Source organism: Mercurialis annua, linkage group LG4, assembly GCF_937616625.2.
Source record: "Mercurialis annua linkage group LG4, ddMerAnnu1.2, whole genome shotgun sequence".
In the NCBI taxonomy this organism is placed as follows: Eukaryota; Viridiplantae; Streptophyta; class Magnoliopsida; order Malpighiales; family Euphorbiaceae; genus Mercurialis; species Mercurialis annua.
The window spans coordinates 22,093,475-22,111,648 of record NC_065573.1 but is presented as its reverse complement, the minus strand read 5'-3'; the positions used below and the strand labels follow the sequence as shown (position 1 = coordinate 22,111,648).

The following is an 18,174-nucleotide window of genomic DNA, read 5'->3' as shown; positions in this document are numbered from 1 at the left end:
TCACGTGACATTCGTACTAAGGACTTGTTTGGAGGTTTATTTTGTTTTCCTTACCAATTCCTTGCTTTTTTTTTTCAAATTACTTTATTTTAATGGCAAAATTTAAAGAAGAGACATTATTATTATTCCTAGATTTGGCCCGTAAATATTGCAAGTATAATGGGTAGAATTGATAAATTTTGAAGATGAAATTATCTAAAATGTCATGAGAATTAGTTAAAATAGCTAACTTAATTTTACATAATTTGAAATTTAAACTTAATTTATACACTTCATAAAAAAAATATTAATTTATACAAAGTGATAATATAATAATAATTTATATAATAATACAATTATAAAATGTCATGAGAATTCCGATTTAGGAGAGTAGGCAGAGGAATGACGGAGGGGAACGGGTCCTTGAAGCCTAGCCCGGTCCTAGTTCAGCACTATGGCCGTGTGAAAATTTAAATTTAAAATATCTATATATTGTCAATTTATATATGTTCATGGCCTGAATTTCGATGGAATCAAACAAAACACTCATACATACTTTATATTAAAACGTAAATTTAATTTTGTCCAAGACTTGATTTATATTTAATTTTTACTATTCATACTCGGCTTTTATGACATTTTTTTCGAATTGGGATAGGTCTCGGAAGAGCCTATATTAAAAGTTGCCTATTATATAAGTCCAAATTTGTCGTAAAAAAAAGGCGTAACATGGTCTTAAACTCAACTTTAAGTTAAACTTTACATAAAAAATTATAATTTAAATATGACACAAACAATGAGCTTGAAAAGACCAGAAGGAGATCCAGACCAATGATCATATTTTTTTTTTGTCAAAAATAATAATCAACTCTTTAAAGTCTTTATTGTTAGTTACAGAAGCGTGATTCAAACTCACAAACTCTTAATGCACTTAGAAGTGTCTTAATCATTCAAGTTAGGCTCACATTCGCAATGGTCATATATGATTTTCATTGAATGTGCACTATAAATAAGTGAAACCAAATTTGCAATATTTTTGAACTTTACTATTTGGACTACAGCTAAAAAATGAGCAACATCAAGCCTCTTCATGTGAAGGAGCTCATTCTTGACTAGATTGGCAAAATTAGTAAAGTATGAGGACCACAAATTGCTAATTTTTGTCAAGTTATCTACTTTCTCTAATATATGCATTCATGTTGTTTCCATAATTAGCATTTTGGTTGAATTTTCTAATTAATCAACTTACACACCAAGTTGAATTCAAAAAACCCTTGTACTTGTCCATGTATATAAAACCTACTCTATTACACCAAATTCAAAATGCATCTTCGTTATCACTTAAAAGCTACTAATAAATGCATATAATCATTCTCAATAAGTTTTTAAATAGTATACCAATAATTCAAATATTAAAAAATCAATCATAATCATAATTTAACTATATATGTGTTTAATCATTAAAATTAAACGAAAATTATTAAAATACAAATAATTTTTTTAAATAGGATATAAAAATAAATGACAAAAAAAACTAGTAGTAGTGAATGAAATTATAGGATCTTTTTCCACGGAGAGGACCCAAAATTGTTTATATATTTTTTTCTCTTTTTTTTTGTAACTTATAGTAGTATTTTTTTTCTATTTCAATAGCTCTTGTTAAAAAAACTTTAGTCTTGTATAAATGGAGAAACTTGTAACGTCGTTTTGAATATAGAGCCCTCTCTTGTTTTCTCTTTTCCCCAAAATCAAAATACAAAATCCCGCTTCCTATTCTTGAAATACCCAAATCTTCTTCTTCTTCCTCTCTGTTCTTCAGACCAAAAAAAAATATAAAAAATATTGGTGAAATGGCTAACTATCGTCGTTTTTCTCCGAATTTAGACGACGGACAACAATGGCTACCACCGTCTGATATTTTTGTTAATGAAGTTGGTCTAAGACCACCCTCCTTTAAACATAGTAATAGTAACAGTAACTACCCTACTCATATTTCTTGCATGGAAGATCTTGCTGCCCATTTTGCCGCCCTGTCGTTTCTCAAGAATCACCACCGCTCTTTAACTCACTCGCCACCCATTTCAAAACCGCCATTAATTTTGAACTCACAGGTTTTTTAGTATTACCCATCTTTTTATTTCCTTTTCTTTTATGTACAATATATTCAGTTTTTTTTTTTGCATGGCTTTCTTTAAGTATGTTTTTGTGTTTTTACAGAGACTTAAAATGGCGGTTTGTGACCATATGCCACCTGGGTATGTTGGTTATGGCGGCCGCGGCGAAGGTGGTGGTGGTGCTGAACTTAGCCATAGGTATTTTAATCGGTACGGAGGCGGTTCTAATTTAACCCGGCCTGACCCGTTTTACGAGTTTCTTTCCCGGTCAAAACAGGTAAAACAAGAACGACCCGGATAACGAATCGGGTTTTATATATTTTATTTGAAATGTTTTTTTAATCATGGGCTGTCCTATCAAATCAAAACGACTTATTGTTGGCAGCTTTAATACTAATAATGATGATATCTATACTGATGGAGTGTTGTGTCTTGTTTATAGGGTGATGGCTTTCTTGAAGAAACAATGCCTAGGGTTTTGCAAAGGCAAAGAAACCATTTCCAAAGTCGGATTTACCCGTTTAAAGGAAATGGGTCTGGCGGTGGCGGTGGCTGTGGCGGTGGCGCGGTGAGAGAATCAGGAGGTACTGGTGTTTTCCATCCTCGCATAGTGAACCCCACGGTGGCCTCTTGTGATTCTAAAAGAAAACAAAGTGAGTTGGCTAATTTAATTACATTTCTTGATATGATAATCTTGTTTTCTTGATATGTGTATGTTGATGTTCTGTTTGTTTTCTTGAATTTGGTGTAAAATTAATCCTAATTTAGTTTTAGGACAAGAAAATATAAATGAATAATATAATCTCACTTTCATTTATTAGTTCAAGAAAAAAATTATGGGATTAGAAGCTTTTAATGTTGGTCCTCTTTTTTAAAAATTTTAAGTTCATGAATAATTAAGCTTTGTTTAGCATTATTGTTGCATGATGTTGTACAGTAGCACTTTTGTGAAAACTAAAATGGATAAGATCTGTAAAAGTTGAATTGTTTTATTTGGTAGTTGTCAGCTGCATTATGCAAAAATACTCTGTTTGGTTGCTGAGAGGTTCCAGCCAGTTAAGCAGGCTATGCAAAAGAAAATATGTACAATAGCATAGATTTTTTGCATAGACTCTAGAGCCAATAACATTATAACAAGCCATTAAATGATTAATAATTCTGATTAATTATATCACATAATTCAATAACTTGTAATAATTTTATTAGAATTATGTATGGATGACGCGGTGAACATAGTCTATTAAGAAGTCTAATTTTATTGATTCCGACTTCATCCGCGGTGAATATCTGCATTATATTTTGCAGGTATACGATGCAGACAAGGTGAAGGCGAGGGTAATCAGAATAGGAATTCAATGAGAAGGGTGATGATGAAGAATCAAGAAGAATGCTACTACCATCTTCCACCAGAGATGGATTTGCCTCAAGACTGGACTTATTGACTTAATTTCTTCTCCTGCAGCCTTTAGTTTTAGCTTTGTAGAAAATGATGTTCATGGAATAAGAGCTGTTGGAGAAGAAGATTTAATAGAAGAAAAAAAAAACTAATTAGGCAATGTGTCTGTTTTTGCTACCAAATTACAACTAATTAAGCTTTTGTAGAAATAAATAATGACAAGTTTTTGGTTTGAATTCAGATGTAATTTGACTGGACAAGTAGTAAAGCTAGTATATTTGATACTAAAAATATTAAAATAATAGTATTATATTATCTTTGTTTTTGTTTTTTTTTGTTTTGTTTTTGATTTGTGAAGAAGCATTGAATGCATTGGGGCTGGATGTGGCAGAAATGCATACATCAAAAGCACTTTTGCCTTTTGTGTTGGGGTTTTCAGTCTTTGTTGCAAGACAAAATAAGAAAACATTTATTACCCTTCTTCTTCCATACCAATTTTATTGCTAATTTTCTTTTTATTTCTTCACATGCTTTTGTGCAACCTTCATGTTTCTTTCATTCCTATTATGGAAAATAATAGTTGGTATTTTTCCAGTTTCAGTTTGGAATCCTATGATAATTAGCCCTCATCTTTGGTATAAATACATGTTATATACTTGTAGATTTTTTAAAATTATATGAATATTTTCAATCTATCTTTTATCCATTCAAAAATGTATTCAAAAGTTTTTCTTTAATCTTTTTAAAAATTAATTAATACTGATGTGCATTATAATAATATTAGTTGATTTTATATTGTAAATATTTCAAACTTTTACAATCGTCAATTTTGGTCAATTTTAAATTTTAAATTTTAATTGTAGACAAATAATTTAAGTCAAATTGAAAAAAAAACTCAAATATGTCTTTCATTTTAAATTTCTTTATGAAAAAATGTAAATTGAAATAATATAAAGCAATAAAAAGGCGATTTTTTTTATTTTTCCACTCTAATTTGCACAAATGGTTGCAATTCAAACTAATAAATTGAAAAAAATTAAAATAAAATTGAAAATTTTAAAAGTTAAAAGTTTCGGCCATAAACAAAAAAAAATGTTGTGGATGATTAAACCTAATTAGAAAAGGCTGTTATTTTTGGACGATTAAGCCCAGCTCAAATAATATGTGTCTTGGGAAACATTCTGCTAAAATCGTGGGATCAATGTTTTCTACGATGCTAGAATTTTTTTTATTTTAAATGATAAAAAACAAAATTAATAGTAGTTTAAATAAGATCAAATATACAGATATAAATTATTTAGAAAGAACAAGAGTTTTTTTAACTTTTTTGGGCACATAAGCCTTCAATGGTTTTTTAAACGTTGAGTTTTTTTTTTATCTTTTTTCAAAAAGAGAATATTAGCCATTTTATATTTTTTTCCCACTTCATTCCTCACTTTTTTAGTTTTTTGTTTTGGGACTTTTCAAACATGAGGATTTATTTGTACCATTTAAAAGATTAAAAGTCCAAATGACCAATAAAAAAATTAAAAGTGATTATGTTTTTTTGAATAATTTAACTTATGCCTTTAAAGAAATAATAAATTAAATTGTGTAAATAATAGCAGAAAACAAAACGCCTCTCTATTTTACAACTATCGTGGGATTATAAACACAACTATTATTGACTGCATTATTATCATGCATTATCACCATGAATCTATCACTTTAACCTCCAAAATTATACATTTGATATAAAAGCTCTTTTTATCGCCGCTACCATCACCATATCTACATTATTATTAGTATAGCTATTTTATTTGTGTCCATATTAGTGAAAACAACCAAAACTAAATTCGCTGGATATCGTTTAAATAAGGTCTCGAATTTTGTGAATGCAAAAAAATTCTGACAAATACAGCCAGTTATGTCATATGGTAGAGATAGAGTTGGTGGAAGTCAAAATACGAGAGGGCAAACTGTAACGCAAACTTCTCAAGCTAATCAGGAATAGCTCCCCAAGCTATGCCTTCTAAAACTCTTACAAGCTGCCCGTGAGGATGCTGATAATGTTTACTGCTTTCCAAAAACATAAAAATACAATATTAACAGGATAAATGACTAACCACATTAAATTAGCAAATCAAATCAAATCCAGCAAATTGCCTAAACATCTTAGGATTGCATGTAAAATGTTGTTAGAGGTTGTATAGGATTTTCAAGAAGAACCTAATAAAATCAATCAAACATATGCATGGTCTTAGACTTTATGCATGTAAAATATCCAGATTAGTCAGACTTGATTATTTGTTAGAAATCGCCAAGTTTAGATGCATATCTAAGAGTAATTGCTACTTGACCAGTCCAGATCTAGTCATATGCGCGTTAAATGTGTTTACCGCTTCCATAAGTGTTTATTTCCTTCAGTACCATATTTTGTGAACTGCAATTAAAATATTGAGATGATATCGACGCATCCAGTAAGTAAAGAGTAGAGGTTAATAAGCCAAGCGCATGAATCAGATAGGTCCAGTCTTTAGTCGGCATACAATAATCTTACCCAGAAGCAAAAAGTTATCGAATCGTTGTAAAAGGTATTTTCTAACTGAGCTGGTGGTAACTCTACATCATTTCAAAACATGTCCAGAATAGAGTCATGCCATAAGTCTGGACGAACGGAAGCCCCGAATCCCCCGCTTTCGCTCACAGTAATATAAGTGTAATTTGAGTAATTAAGATAAAACAACGATAACAAAATGTTCTGTGATATATATGAAGAAATATATGTACAAGTGAAATTGAGATTTGATTTAGGGTAAGTAGTTATCGATTGGACAACTAAATTGACATGGATTTTTATAGAAAGAATGAAGTGTTGACAAATAAAATCAATTGCGATCTTTAGATAAAAAATTCAACATTTACCACGAGTTTTAATAAAGTCTGCGAGAAATTGTGGAAACACAGTTATATCAGTATCATTTGCCATTCACGAATTGTTATGTTAACTAAAGAGACGATTCCTTATTAAGTAAATATGATTGAAACTATTAAACAATTATATGTTAGAAAAAGATCGGCAAAAGGAAATTTACAGTTCCCCAGTGGAAGACGAACGATTCGCCTTCCACCGAGAAAGACGACCATGTCTGGTTCGTCTTTCTCTATACGAACTCATGTCAGGCTCGTCTCTAAGCGCGAAGAAATCGGAGGAGGGCAGCGACAAAGTCATCTAAATGTCGGAATAAACATGAAAAAGTACCATTAATTATTAAATTGTTATTTGAATTTATAGGGAAGAAGATTTTTTTGTTAAATTTATAATATCAAATGCTATTTAAAAAATATGGGCTAAATCAACCATGAGACTCCAACTTAGCCTCATATCATTAAACCCTCTGAACTTTAGAATCGGCAGATAAATTCTCTAAACTTGACCAAATGATCAAGTAAAACCCTTTTGCCCGAAACCGCCCCAAAAACCCCTCATATCTCCATTTTCCCAAAAAATGCCCAAAATACCTCAAATATAAATAAAAAAACCAAACCAACCAAATCTAACCAAACTTAAAGTCACCCACCCAAGCAAACTCAACATAAACCATTTATCCAACCAAATTAAACCTAAAACAATCTAATCAAACTTAAAATCGACAACCACTACTTGCGCCATACACCCGTCAAAAACTACCTTTGCGACCTCCGGTCAAAAAAACAATTATGACAAAAAATCAAATAATTTTTCTATCGAAGAAGACGAACGAGACTACCCGCTCGTCTTCTCCAGCGAACAAACCCACTATGGTGGGTCTATTCGTTGGAGAACCGACCCACCACGGTGAGTCTGTTCATCGTTGAATAATAGCCATAGTTGATTAATAGCAAAGAATATGCTGAAAATAAAAGGTTAAATTGACTTTTCTTACAAGGCAAAAAAAATCAATTTAATGATTGAGGATGAAATTAAAATCCAAAAATGTAAATTAATGTATAAATTGTCAAAGTGAAATTTAAAATAGGCTAAAAGTGGATAGTTTTTGGGCATTAGGCCTTTAAATTAAATTATTATTATCAACTTTAACAGTTAGATTATGAATTTTAAATCTCCAAATTACATGAATCAAAATTCAAAATAAAAAGAATGAATTGTAGAATATGTGGTCACAAGTCACTAAATCAACAAGGAATATTTAAGTGTCATGTCTAACTTCAACTAAAATAATTGTCTTGAAATCATATTAGGGTACATGTTAAAACCAGTTGGTTTTAAGATAAAATTTTACATGATATCATATGTTTATCTATTCATACAATTTAAATTTGACCTGACCCACGTGAGATGCGTGAGGAGAATTTTTTTTGCTTGGTCCAGACACACTACACATGAAAGGGATGAAGTATAACATTTGTTATGAGTGTGAATGTACATGTATTTAAATATTAGTTTAATATCCCTACACAACACCAATTAGTTTTAAATGAAATCTAACATAATATTTAACATATTGTCCATTTATAAAATTTAAATTTGGCCCGACCATATGAGATGGTGAGAAAGATTGGTCGCTCGGCGAAGTGTTAAAATGAAAGTATCCTACATTAAGTGTATGTGTGAATGCAGATTTGTTTAAATATTGGTTTGACATCCCCATTTAACATCAATAGACTTTAAAATGAAATCTAACCGATAATACCTTTCCACATAATATATACTTTCAAAAAAAAAATAACTCTATATTTTAAGCCATATTTCAATTTTAACATTGATTTTCATGTTTATAATCTTATCTAATCTTAAATATCTTTCTTAAAAACAATATTACAATAAAACTTTAAATAAACATAAATAGTGCAAAAAAATGAAATCCTTTTTTTTTTCAAAACCAAAAAAAAATAAATTAAAAAATAAAAACTAACGAAGCAACAATTTTTTAAAAATAATAGACTAATAGTAATAACCGGTAAAAATGCCCACATTCCTTCGTAACTAATTCATATTTTGTCCCCACCCTCTGCTCCATTCCTCTCGTCTCTGTTTTAGAATCAGACAAAAAAAAAACATGGCCGAATCTAATTAATTAAATTCCCTCTTCTTTTTCTTCTCCAATTCTCTGTAAATTCAATTCCAAAACAATGGGAGTACCGCAGACAATGATAGCTCTACAAGAAAGAGCGGCATTCATGAAAGAATCCTTACAAAAAAGCCAGACAATTACCGATAACATGGTCTCCATTTTAGGCTCCTTCGATCAACGCCTCTCCGCTCTCGAAACCGCCATGCGTCCTACTCAGGTATCCTCCTCATCATCTCCTTTTTATCACCGCTCATCCTGACCGCTCATCATCACCTTCTCCTCGTCTTCTGTAGATTCGGACGCACTCTATTCGAAAAGCGCACGAAAATATCGATAAATCGTTGAAAGCAGCCGAGGTTATCTTGGCTCAATTCGACCTCACAAGAAAGGTTTTCATTTCCTTCAATTCAATGTGTATTATTATTATTATTATTACCTACGAAGCCGTAGCTCAAATGATATAAGCGCCGGACAATATTCTGTTAGGTCCTGAGTTTATTTCCTCTTACAAGCGCTCTCTTTCCTAATTATCAAAAAAATATTATTATTTTTATTTTATTTATGTATCTGTAATTTATATTTATAGGCGGAGGCAAAAATATTGAAAGGTCCACATGAAGATTTAGAGAGTTATTTAGAAGCAATTGATCAACTGAGAAGCAATGTGAAGTTTTTTAGTAGCAGTAAAAATTTAAAAAGTAGTGATGGTGTGGTTAATCATGCTAATCAATTGCTTTCTAAGGCGATTTCCAAGTTAGAGGATGAATTTAGACAGCTTTTAACTAATTATAGGTGAGAATTTGATTTGTTTTTATGATTTATGAAGTAATTTAGGGTTGATTTAGGTTTGATTTAGGATTTGATGTTGATTGCAGTAAGCCTGTGGAACCTGATCGTTTGTTCGAATGCCTGCCGAATTCGCTACGACCGTCGGCGTCGGGATCACCTAAGCTGCAAGGTGTTGCTGGTGATAGTGGTCATCATGTGAAGAGTCCTAATAGGGAGAATCATAATGGTAATAAGGGCTTAGAAGCTGCGGTTTATACAATTCCGACTCTAATTCCAGATAGAGTTCTGCCTTTGTTGCATGATTTAGCTCAACAAATGGTTCTAGCTGGCCATCAGCAACAGCTTTTTAGAATCTATAGGTATGTTTTTGTTTTTTGTTTCTCTGTTTCTTTTGGATAATAGTCTCCTGTCGTGATTTTTCTTTTATTCCATTAATTGCTTTTGTGTTATTTAATTCGCGTTCAATCATACAGGTTTTTGGGTAATTTAGAAACATATTTTGTTACAAATCATATTAGTTCTACTCAATTCAATTAAATTCTTACAAAATCACGTTGTTTTTTTGGCAATATTCATATCTCTAAGAGAGACTATAAAATGCATTGTTTTTTAGTTTTTTCAAGTTCAAAGAATTGAATTCTTGCATTTGTAGACTTTTATAAATAACAATACTCAAACAAGCTAGAAGCTTAAGATATGCAATTTTCATATTTAGCGACATATATTTAAGTTGGAAGACAACTTATAATTAGTTATTATCTACGGACAGGAATGTTAAAGTCAGTAGTGTTGATATGATGGATTTTGCTTATTTGTCTAATTTAGAAAGATCTCCACTTGCATTGTGCTCTTTTTCATGCAAATTGTTTAACTGGAAACCTCGGCAAGCAAAGTAGATTAACATTTCAAAGAAGTATGCATTCGAGTTTGTTGAATTATACTGAGATGAATGGAGGAGAAGCATGCTGGCTATATGAAGTGAATATAAGAAAATCTTCATTGTGATCTTAATATGTTTATATCTTATCTATTATTATTATTAGTAATAGAACTATGTAAGAATAACGGTGATCTGTGCTGTTTATAAATGATAGGGACATTCGTGCTTCAATGTTGGAACAAAGCCTCAGGAAATTGGGTGTTGAGAGACTCAGCAAAGATGATGTTCAGAAAATGCAGTGGGAGGTTCTGGAGGCCAAGATTGGGAATTGGATTCATTACATGCGGATTGCTGTTAGTATTTAAGCCAAATGGAGTCCAATTCATAACTTTTTGGCTCTCCATGTGTTTTTGTCTTGCTAATTTCATTCTTTTAGTCAACCAAGTTGTAACGCCTGGTTGGAACAGGTAAAGCTTCTGTTTACCGGAGAGAAGCAAATTTGCGATCAAATGCTTGAAGGTGTTGATTCTCTTAGGGATCAATGTTTCTCTGAAGTCACAGTAAACAGTGTAGCAGTTCTTCTTAGTTTTGGGGAGGCAATAGCCAAAAGCAAGAGATCACCTGAGAAGTTATTTGTTTTGCTGGACATGTATGAGATAATGAGGGAACTTCACTCTGAGGTAAACTAAATCTTACATTTATTTTGCTGTAATTTTATGATTACTGTAATTATTTCACAGATTCCTCCTTTTTTTCTACTTTTATTTTCTTTTCAGTGTTTAGTTGAAAATTCAAATATAAGGATCATAGTTTGTAATTTCCAAGATAAAAAAAAACCAACTTAGGGAACAAGGCCATCCTAAAGTTATACAGAATTATGGCATAATTGATTAGATTGATATGTTAATTTTAGCTTTTTAAACTGCTATCACTATGCTAATTGGAATACTAGGAATCTGATCCACAAAAGGGATCTCAAGCTTACATTTGTGGGGCAACAAATTACAATTTTCTAGAATTACCATCAGAACATTTATCATCTTGAGTTTATATATCCTAGTCTTCCTCACTTCCTTTTCTTTTATCCTATTCTATTTTTTCATCACAATTCTTTGATGCAGTTTGAATTACTATTTGGTAGTAAAGCTTGCACTGAAATGCGGGAGTCAGCAATGAGTTTGACAAAGCGGCTAGCTCAAACAGCTCAAGAGACTTTCGGCGATTTTGAAGAAGCAGTTGAAAAAGATGCTACAAAAACTGCTGTTCTTGATGGAACAGTCCATCCTTTGACTAGCTATGTGATAAATTATGTGAAATTTCTGTTTGAGTAAGTAATGATTTCTGCATTTTCCTCTCTTTTGTCTTAGTTGTTCTTAGATGTTTGTGAACGGCTCAATTACAAATTTACTTTCTACATTTTGCAATTTGAATGGTACATTTGATTGTTGCAGAGTAAATTATCTCATGCCAAATGCATGTCTAATAATTTCTCTCAATGCGTAGTTACCAATCCACATTGAAGCAACTTTTTCAAGAGTTTGACGCTAGTGATCCTGTAGATGAGTTAGCAAATGTAACGACAAGGATTATGATGGCTCTTCAGAATAACTTAGATGGGAAATCCAAGCAGTATAAAGATCCTGCACTCACTCAATTATTTCTTATGAACAACATTCACTATATAGTGAGATCTGTGAGGAGGTCTGTTTCAGATTCAGTGTCTTCTCCTATCTAAGATTTGTGCTATATTTATGCTAATTTGCTTCTTTTTTTTAAAAAATATTTCATCAACTCATAGGTCAGAAGCAAAGGATTTATTGGGAGATGATTGGGTGCAAATACACCGAAGGATTGTACAGCAGCATGCTAATCAGTACAAGAGGGTTTCTTGGGCCAAGGTGAACTTTTCTTTCCTGTACTTATTACTGATCTCCTATTTGTACGAAAATTTCTCGAGTTCTATGTTTCTGGATTTTGTTCCCAGTTCTGAAAATGCTTTTCAAAATACTAAGCTTTCTATTTACAACTCATTCTTATGAAAAATATTATTTCTCCGTCGCCCGTTTTAGTATTTGCGTTTCCATGCTACATAGTTGATTTCTAAATATTATTTTATTGAGGTTATCTCTTGACTATGATAATACTTTCGATTAAATCTTCGTCTTACAACTGAGAAATGAGGATTAATTTACAGATTAAGCTAAGCATTTGTTGCATCTTATGAGTGCAGATTCTGCAGTGTCTGTCTGTCCAAGGCATGGGGCCTTCAGGCAGTAGTGCTGGAATGACAGACGGTGGAAATACTAACAGTAACATTTCAAGAGCAGCGGTAAAAGATAGATTCAAGACTTTCAATGTGCAATTTGAGGAGATTCATCAAAGGCAATCTCAATGGACAGTGCCTGACAGTGAATTGCGTGAATCTTTGAGACTTGCTGTTGCTGAAGTCCTCTTGCCTGCATACAGATCTTTCTTGAAACGCTTTGGGTACGTAAATTCTGTGATCTGTGTTTGTTAAAATAAATAAAATATAAAGAGTTTACAATAGTGAGAACCAATCACTCAAATGACTAGTTGTAGTCATTTTAAAAACGATCAGATCCTAATTCATTCCATATTCGCATGTATTCGTTCACTCTATTTTATTAATAATTTCTTAATAAGTGATCTTGTTTCTTCATCGGGTCCGGATAGTGACCAGAAGTCTTGAACAACCGACCTGGTAGAATAACTCAAAAAGATAAAAAAATATCGTTAATTTCTTCATGCTAGTTCAAGTTTGAAGTATTATTTGTACAAACAAAAGTTTCCTTCATCATAAGTATTTTTTGTCGTATAAATAAATATAGAATATATAAGACAATTACTTAGAATTACATTTTCTACAACATTCTGTCATTGTCACCTACTTATCGATTAATAATCCTAATAGTGTGTTCCTTAATCTGTATCTTCTCTTTGGTATGCTGATGGGGATGTTACTTACATGTTGTAGGCCTATGATTGAAGGTGGGAAGAACCCTCAAAAGTACATCAGATACCATCCGGAGGATCTTGATAGAATGATGAGTGAATTCTTTGAGGATAAGACATGGAATGAACCCAAACGGTAAACATCTGCGACAATTTACATTTTTTTCATATACACGGGAAAATAGATGTTTCTTCTTTAGTTGAAGTTTACTTGTACAAATATGTGTTTATAATAATTTTGTACTCAATGATATCATATACCAGTTATATAGGCTTATTTTGTTGAGATGTGAATGTGATGATACTAGTCTGTAATCATGTCAAGCCGAGTTTTGAGGTCTTCGTATTCAACTCTTTATATGAATGAGATATTCATATTCGGCTCGAGTTAGGTTCGAGTTTCGAATGTTGAGTTTGAACTCGGTTCATTTAAATTTTATAATATTCATATTCGGTTTCAATTCAACTCATATTCATATTCGGTTTCAGTTCAACTCATATTCATTTGGATTCTAAACGAGCCATGTTCGAGCTTGGCTTGTTTAGCACCAAAATGAAATAGTTGTTAAAAGCGCGATGAGGTGCGCCTAGGCGCTAGAAAAGCGCAAAGCATAGGTGGTGCACCTGAGAAACACCTTAGGCAACCACCTTCATCCAGGTGCGCTTAAGCGTTAAAACGGGCAGATGTATTAATGTTATAGTTATGAGCTTGGGTTTTGCGCTTTTAAAAAGTAAAACATAAATAAAATAGTTAGTTGAAAAGAAACCCTAAAAATATTAAAGTAGTACATTAAAAAATTATGATGGTTCAAACTCCTCTTTTTTGATTATATTCTGCTATGTTTTCAATGTATCAACAAAGAATCAACTATTAAGGTCATTTGATGTTAGTCTTTCCGAGAGTGAGGATCACTCTTTGATAGACATAGAGTAAATTAAATCTAATAGATAATTTTAGGTTGCAACTAATAGTTTTTATTTGGATTTTTTTGACAATATTTGGATTTATTATTTTGTTAGAAGTATACATTTTATTTTGTGGATAATTATTGTGTGTGTTTTAGGTATTTTAATTTTTTCTTAATATATGAGTATAGCTTCACATGCACTTTTTTCGTGTCCAGCGCTTACTTCTATATGAGATCCTTTGCGCGCTTTACGTGCGCCTATTGTTTTAACAACTAATGAACGATTGAACCAAAATCGAGCTCAACTTCTTTAGCATCCAAATAAACAAACAACGAACCGAAATCAATTTTATAATCAGTTTGTGAGCTTTTAATTGAACTCATATGCTAGCCACTATATGAGCTCTTAATCGAGCCAGCTAGAGAGCCATTAATCGAGCTTGTATGCTAGTCATCGTTCGTGAACTTCGACAAGCCGAGCACCATTATGCTCAAGCTCACCTCGGTTAAATTAATAAATACCAAATTGACTTTGAACCCGGTTTGTTTAATCATGTTTCATATGTAAACAAAACAATATATACACAATCATCCGATATGAATTGTCTAGTATAATCCTATCAACAACAATTTGATAACTACCATTTCAATAAAAAAAAAAAAAAAAAAATTGGTACCTGCAGCTTACTATGCCAAGGTGCCGCATGCATTAACTGATTTAAATAGAGCATACAGTAGACAATTATTCATTAAAATTTTAAATTTTAAATTATATACAATAATATAAGTTTATGCACTTTCAAAAATAAGATTTAATCCAGCAAAAATACCTAATTGTTTTCATTAATCCCGATTCTTTTTAAAATACTAATTTCAACCTAATTTCAATAATACAATTTATTTATATCTAATTATTCAATTTTTCAAAAAAAAACCAGCGGTTTTTTCTTTTCCGACTAAACCTTTAAAGCTCGTCAATCGTATCCAAATTTTGATAAATATCTGTTTTTTATGATTTTATTATAAGTATCATTTTATTGAAAAAATAACCGGGTCATAAATGATACAGATAAAAAAATTAAATTTTCATTTAAATATTACGCATAGTTTGCTATAATTGAAATGTACTTATTAAAATTAGACTAAAAGTGATATTTTTAAAGGCCAGGATATAAAAAAAAGTTCTAATAGCAAAATAAAATCTAAACTTTAATAAGTTGTTGCAATTTTATCCAATAGTTTTAATTTTTACAATAATGTTCTAATGTCAACATTTCGTTGTAGTTTTAACCATTTTTTCAGTCTTTAACCTCAATATAATACCTATTAATATTATTTGGATCTGTTTGGTCCCTTTTAGCTTTAAATCCATTTTTTTTTACTTCAACCACCAAAAAAGTTAGAGAATTTAGAATTAAATTTTAACGTTATTTTTGATTTTTTAAGGTAGAAGTTAAAGTTTAAAATTCTGAAAAATGGCTCATACTAATTACGGAGTTAATTTACAAATTCAACTAAATATTGGAATAATTAAATTAATTAGGAAAGAATTGACTAGAATTGCGATGAAATAAGAAAATCGGGATATTCTTACAAAAGTTCAAAGTTTGGATAAAATTACAGCAATTCTAAAGGTTTGGATTTATTTTGTCATTAGCCGTAAAAAAAATAGTCATTAATAACCCTTATTTCCATTTTTATGAGTTTAAACTTTTATTTCTTTTAAATTAATATTTCAACTTATTAAAAGTGTATCTAATGAATGTTTTTAGTCATTTTCGATCACATGACTAGGGGTGTAAATGAACCGAGCCAACTCGAACTTTGGAGTATTCATGTTCGACTCGTTTATCGAACAAAGTGTTCATATTCTGTTCATATTTAGTCGAGTTTTGTACTGAGTGTTCTTGTTCGGTTCGTTCACTTTGTTTGTTTGGCCGCTAAACGAATGAACTCGTGAACAAGTTTGATAAGTACTAAACGAGCTCGTTCACAAACAAGCTCGCAAACAAACACCGAGATGCTCGTGAGCAGCTCGGTTCGTTTACAGCCCCACATGACTATTAATAAGGCCAAATATAATTTTTAAATTTGGTGACATTGGTTGACATTTTATTTTTATATATATTGATGTATTATTGCACATGTAATTATTATAATGATGCATAGAAATAAGTAAACATGATGTTATTTATGTTTTTAATGCCTAAAAGAATTTTTTTTTGTTATATTCTAAAAAAATTGAAACACCAATATAAATAAAATAAAATTTAGACTCCAAAATAGAATTTTTAAAAAGTTTTGACACCATTGATGCAATCTTATTATTTCAATATGAAAAATACATTCCTAGTTTCCATAATCATATAATTGAATGATAGCGGTAGAGATATTTGAGTCTACAAGAGAGTTTTGATTCTCAATATCCTCATTGTAAACATTTAGATATTGTTTATTTTTTAAACCTTCCTTGATATTCATATTATTGCTCATAGTTAAAAAGTTCTATGGATTTGTTTAAAATAATTCATAGGCAATTAATAGACAATGAAGTCAAAATTACCAAGTCTCATCGACCAAATAAGCAAATCAACAAGAAAACCTATTTACTATTTGTCTATTTGCCCTAAATTTAGCTAGCATGAATCCGACAAATAACATTTGATCTCTCAAATTTTCTAAATAAAACTAATTTTTACCTATCTTTTCTCACCCTAAGTTTTTTCTCTTCTTTCATTTCTCACTCCTTTTTTTTTCTAATTCCTCATCAAACAAAGAAAAAAAAACTATCTCTCTCTCTAAGTACGTATTGAGAGAGAGAGTTCGTCATTACCGTCATAATCATCATTCGTTCGTTCGTTCGTTCATTCATTCATTCATTAATCGAATAACAACTATGTCTTCTCAATCCGGTAGTAGCATTAATAATAGTCATGATCATCGACAACCCCGAAGAGAACGTAGTCATTCCTCCATCTCGAGCCATTACGAATCTCCGCAGGCTGGAAGTCCACCTCCAACGACGGTTTTTCCTCCTCCATTAGTGTATCTACCTTCTTCTCTCGGCTATCAGCCACCTCAAGGGCAACATCCATACGCGATTCCTCCGCCTCTTCCTCCTCCTCTTCCTCCTTCTCCTCTTTCTCCACAACCACCACGGGGGTTCATTAATAATTATAACCTAATTAGAACACACAACAACAATTCCCCTTATCAACAACCCGCGGCAAGCTCTTATTTCAGCTCTCAACTCTTTCTTACACAACAACACGAAAGCCAAGTCTCAGGCTTTGTCCGAGCAATTATCGGTACAGTAATTTTGATCCTATCGATAACTTGCGTCACAAGCATCATCATGTGGCTATTTTTGCGTCCTTTAGTTCCTGCATTTCGTATTAATAATTTCTCCGTCTCAAATTTTGATGCAACGTCGAGCCGTACATTTACGGCCACGTGGGATGCTAATATAACAGTTGAAAACCCTAATACAAAACTCAAAGTACATTTTGATCAAATACAGACGTATGTCTACTACAGCGGAGATGATGTTCTTCAATCGTCGCATTCCGATCCGTTTGCGGTTGACAGAAAGGCGAATCGGGTATTCCGAACGACGTTGGAAGTGAACGGAAGCGACACCGGAGTCGGAAGTTGGGTGGTAGAGAGCATGCTTAAAGATAAAAGCAGCACAGGGAATGTAACGTTTGATATAAGAATGGCACTTTGGAGTATATTTAAATCAGGTTCGTGGTGGGCAAGGCATGTAACTATAAGAGTTTATTGTGAAAATTTGGTGGTTTCTTTTATTGGTAATTCAGGTAATGGTACCTTTGACCATAATGGCATGCCTAAAGATTGTTTAGTTTTTGCTTAGCTTAATAAGCAAATTAATTTTGTCAGTCAATTAATTAGTTTGGAGGTTATTTATTTACACATGCATCCATATGTAAACTATTTTTTGTTGTCTTTTTTAGTAAAGGTTATACTCAGATTTTATTTTTTTCAATTCATTTGCTTACAAGCTGTTGCTTAATGATATTATATTAATTAGTGCAACCAATTAACTCAGTTTTGTATTTAA

The 18,174-nt window shown here is 31.7% G+C and overlaps 3 protein-coding genes across 3 annotated transcripts; all 3 read left to right on the top strand.

Moving 5' to 3' along the window:
- Positions 1-1,638: 1,638 nt before the first annotated feature.
- On the top strand, positions 1,639-3,808 carry LOC126679251 (uncharacterized). Its single transcript, XM_050374240.2, has 4 exons — positions 1,639-2,090; positions 2,197-2,370; positions 2,536-2,746; positions 3,399-3,808. Exons 1-4 carry the CDS (start codon positions 1,830-1,832, stop codon positions 3,533-3,535), a joined length of 783 nt encoding a protein of 260 aa, XP_050230197.1. The 5' UTR covers positions 1,639-1,829; the 3' UTR covers positions 3,536-3,808.
- A 4,644-nt stretch (positions 3,809-8,452) lies between these two features.
- Positions 8,453-13,471, top strand: LOC126679250 (exocyst complex component EXO70A1). Its single transcript, XM_050374239.2, has 11 exons — positions 8,453-8,760; positions 8,837-8,932; positions 9,130-9,335; positions 9,419-9,691; positions 10,427-10,565; positions 10,680-10,892; positions 11,334-11,539; positions 11,716-11,913; positions 12,011-12,110; positions 12,443-12,699; positions 13,208-13,471. Exons 1-11 carry the CDS (start codon positions 8,602-8,604, stop codon positions 13,323-13,325), a joined length of 1,965 nt encoding a protein of 654 aa, XP_050230196.1. The 5' UTR covers positions 8,453-8,601; the 3' UTR covers positions 13,326-13,471.
- A 3,518-nt stretch (positions 13,472-16,989) lies between these two features.
- On the top strand, positions 16,990-17,967 carry LOC126678442 (NDR1/HIN1-like protein 10). Its single transcript, XM_050373340.1, has one exon. The coding sequence runs from the start codon at positions 16,990-16,992 to the stop codon at positions 17,965-17,967; it is 978 nt and encodes a 325-aa protein (XP_050229297.1).
- Positions 17,968-18,174: the final 207 nt, after the last annotated feature.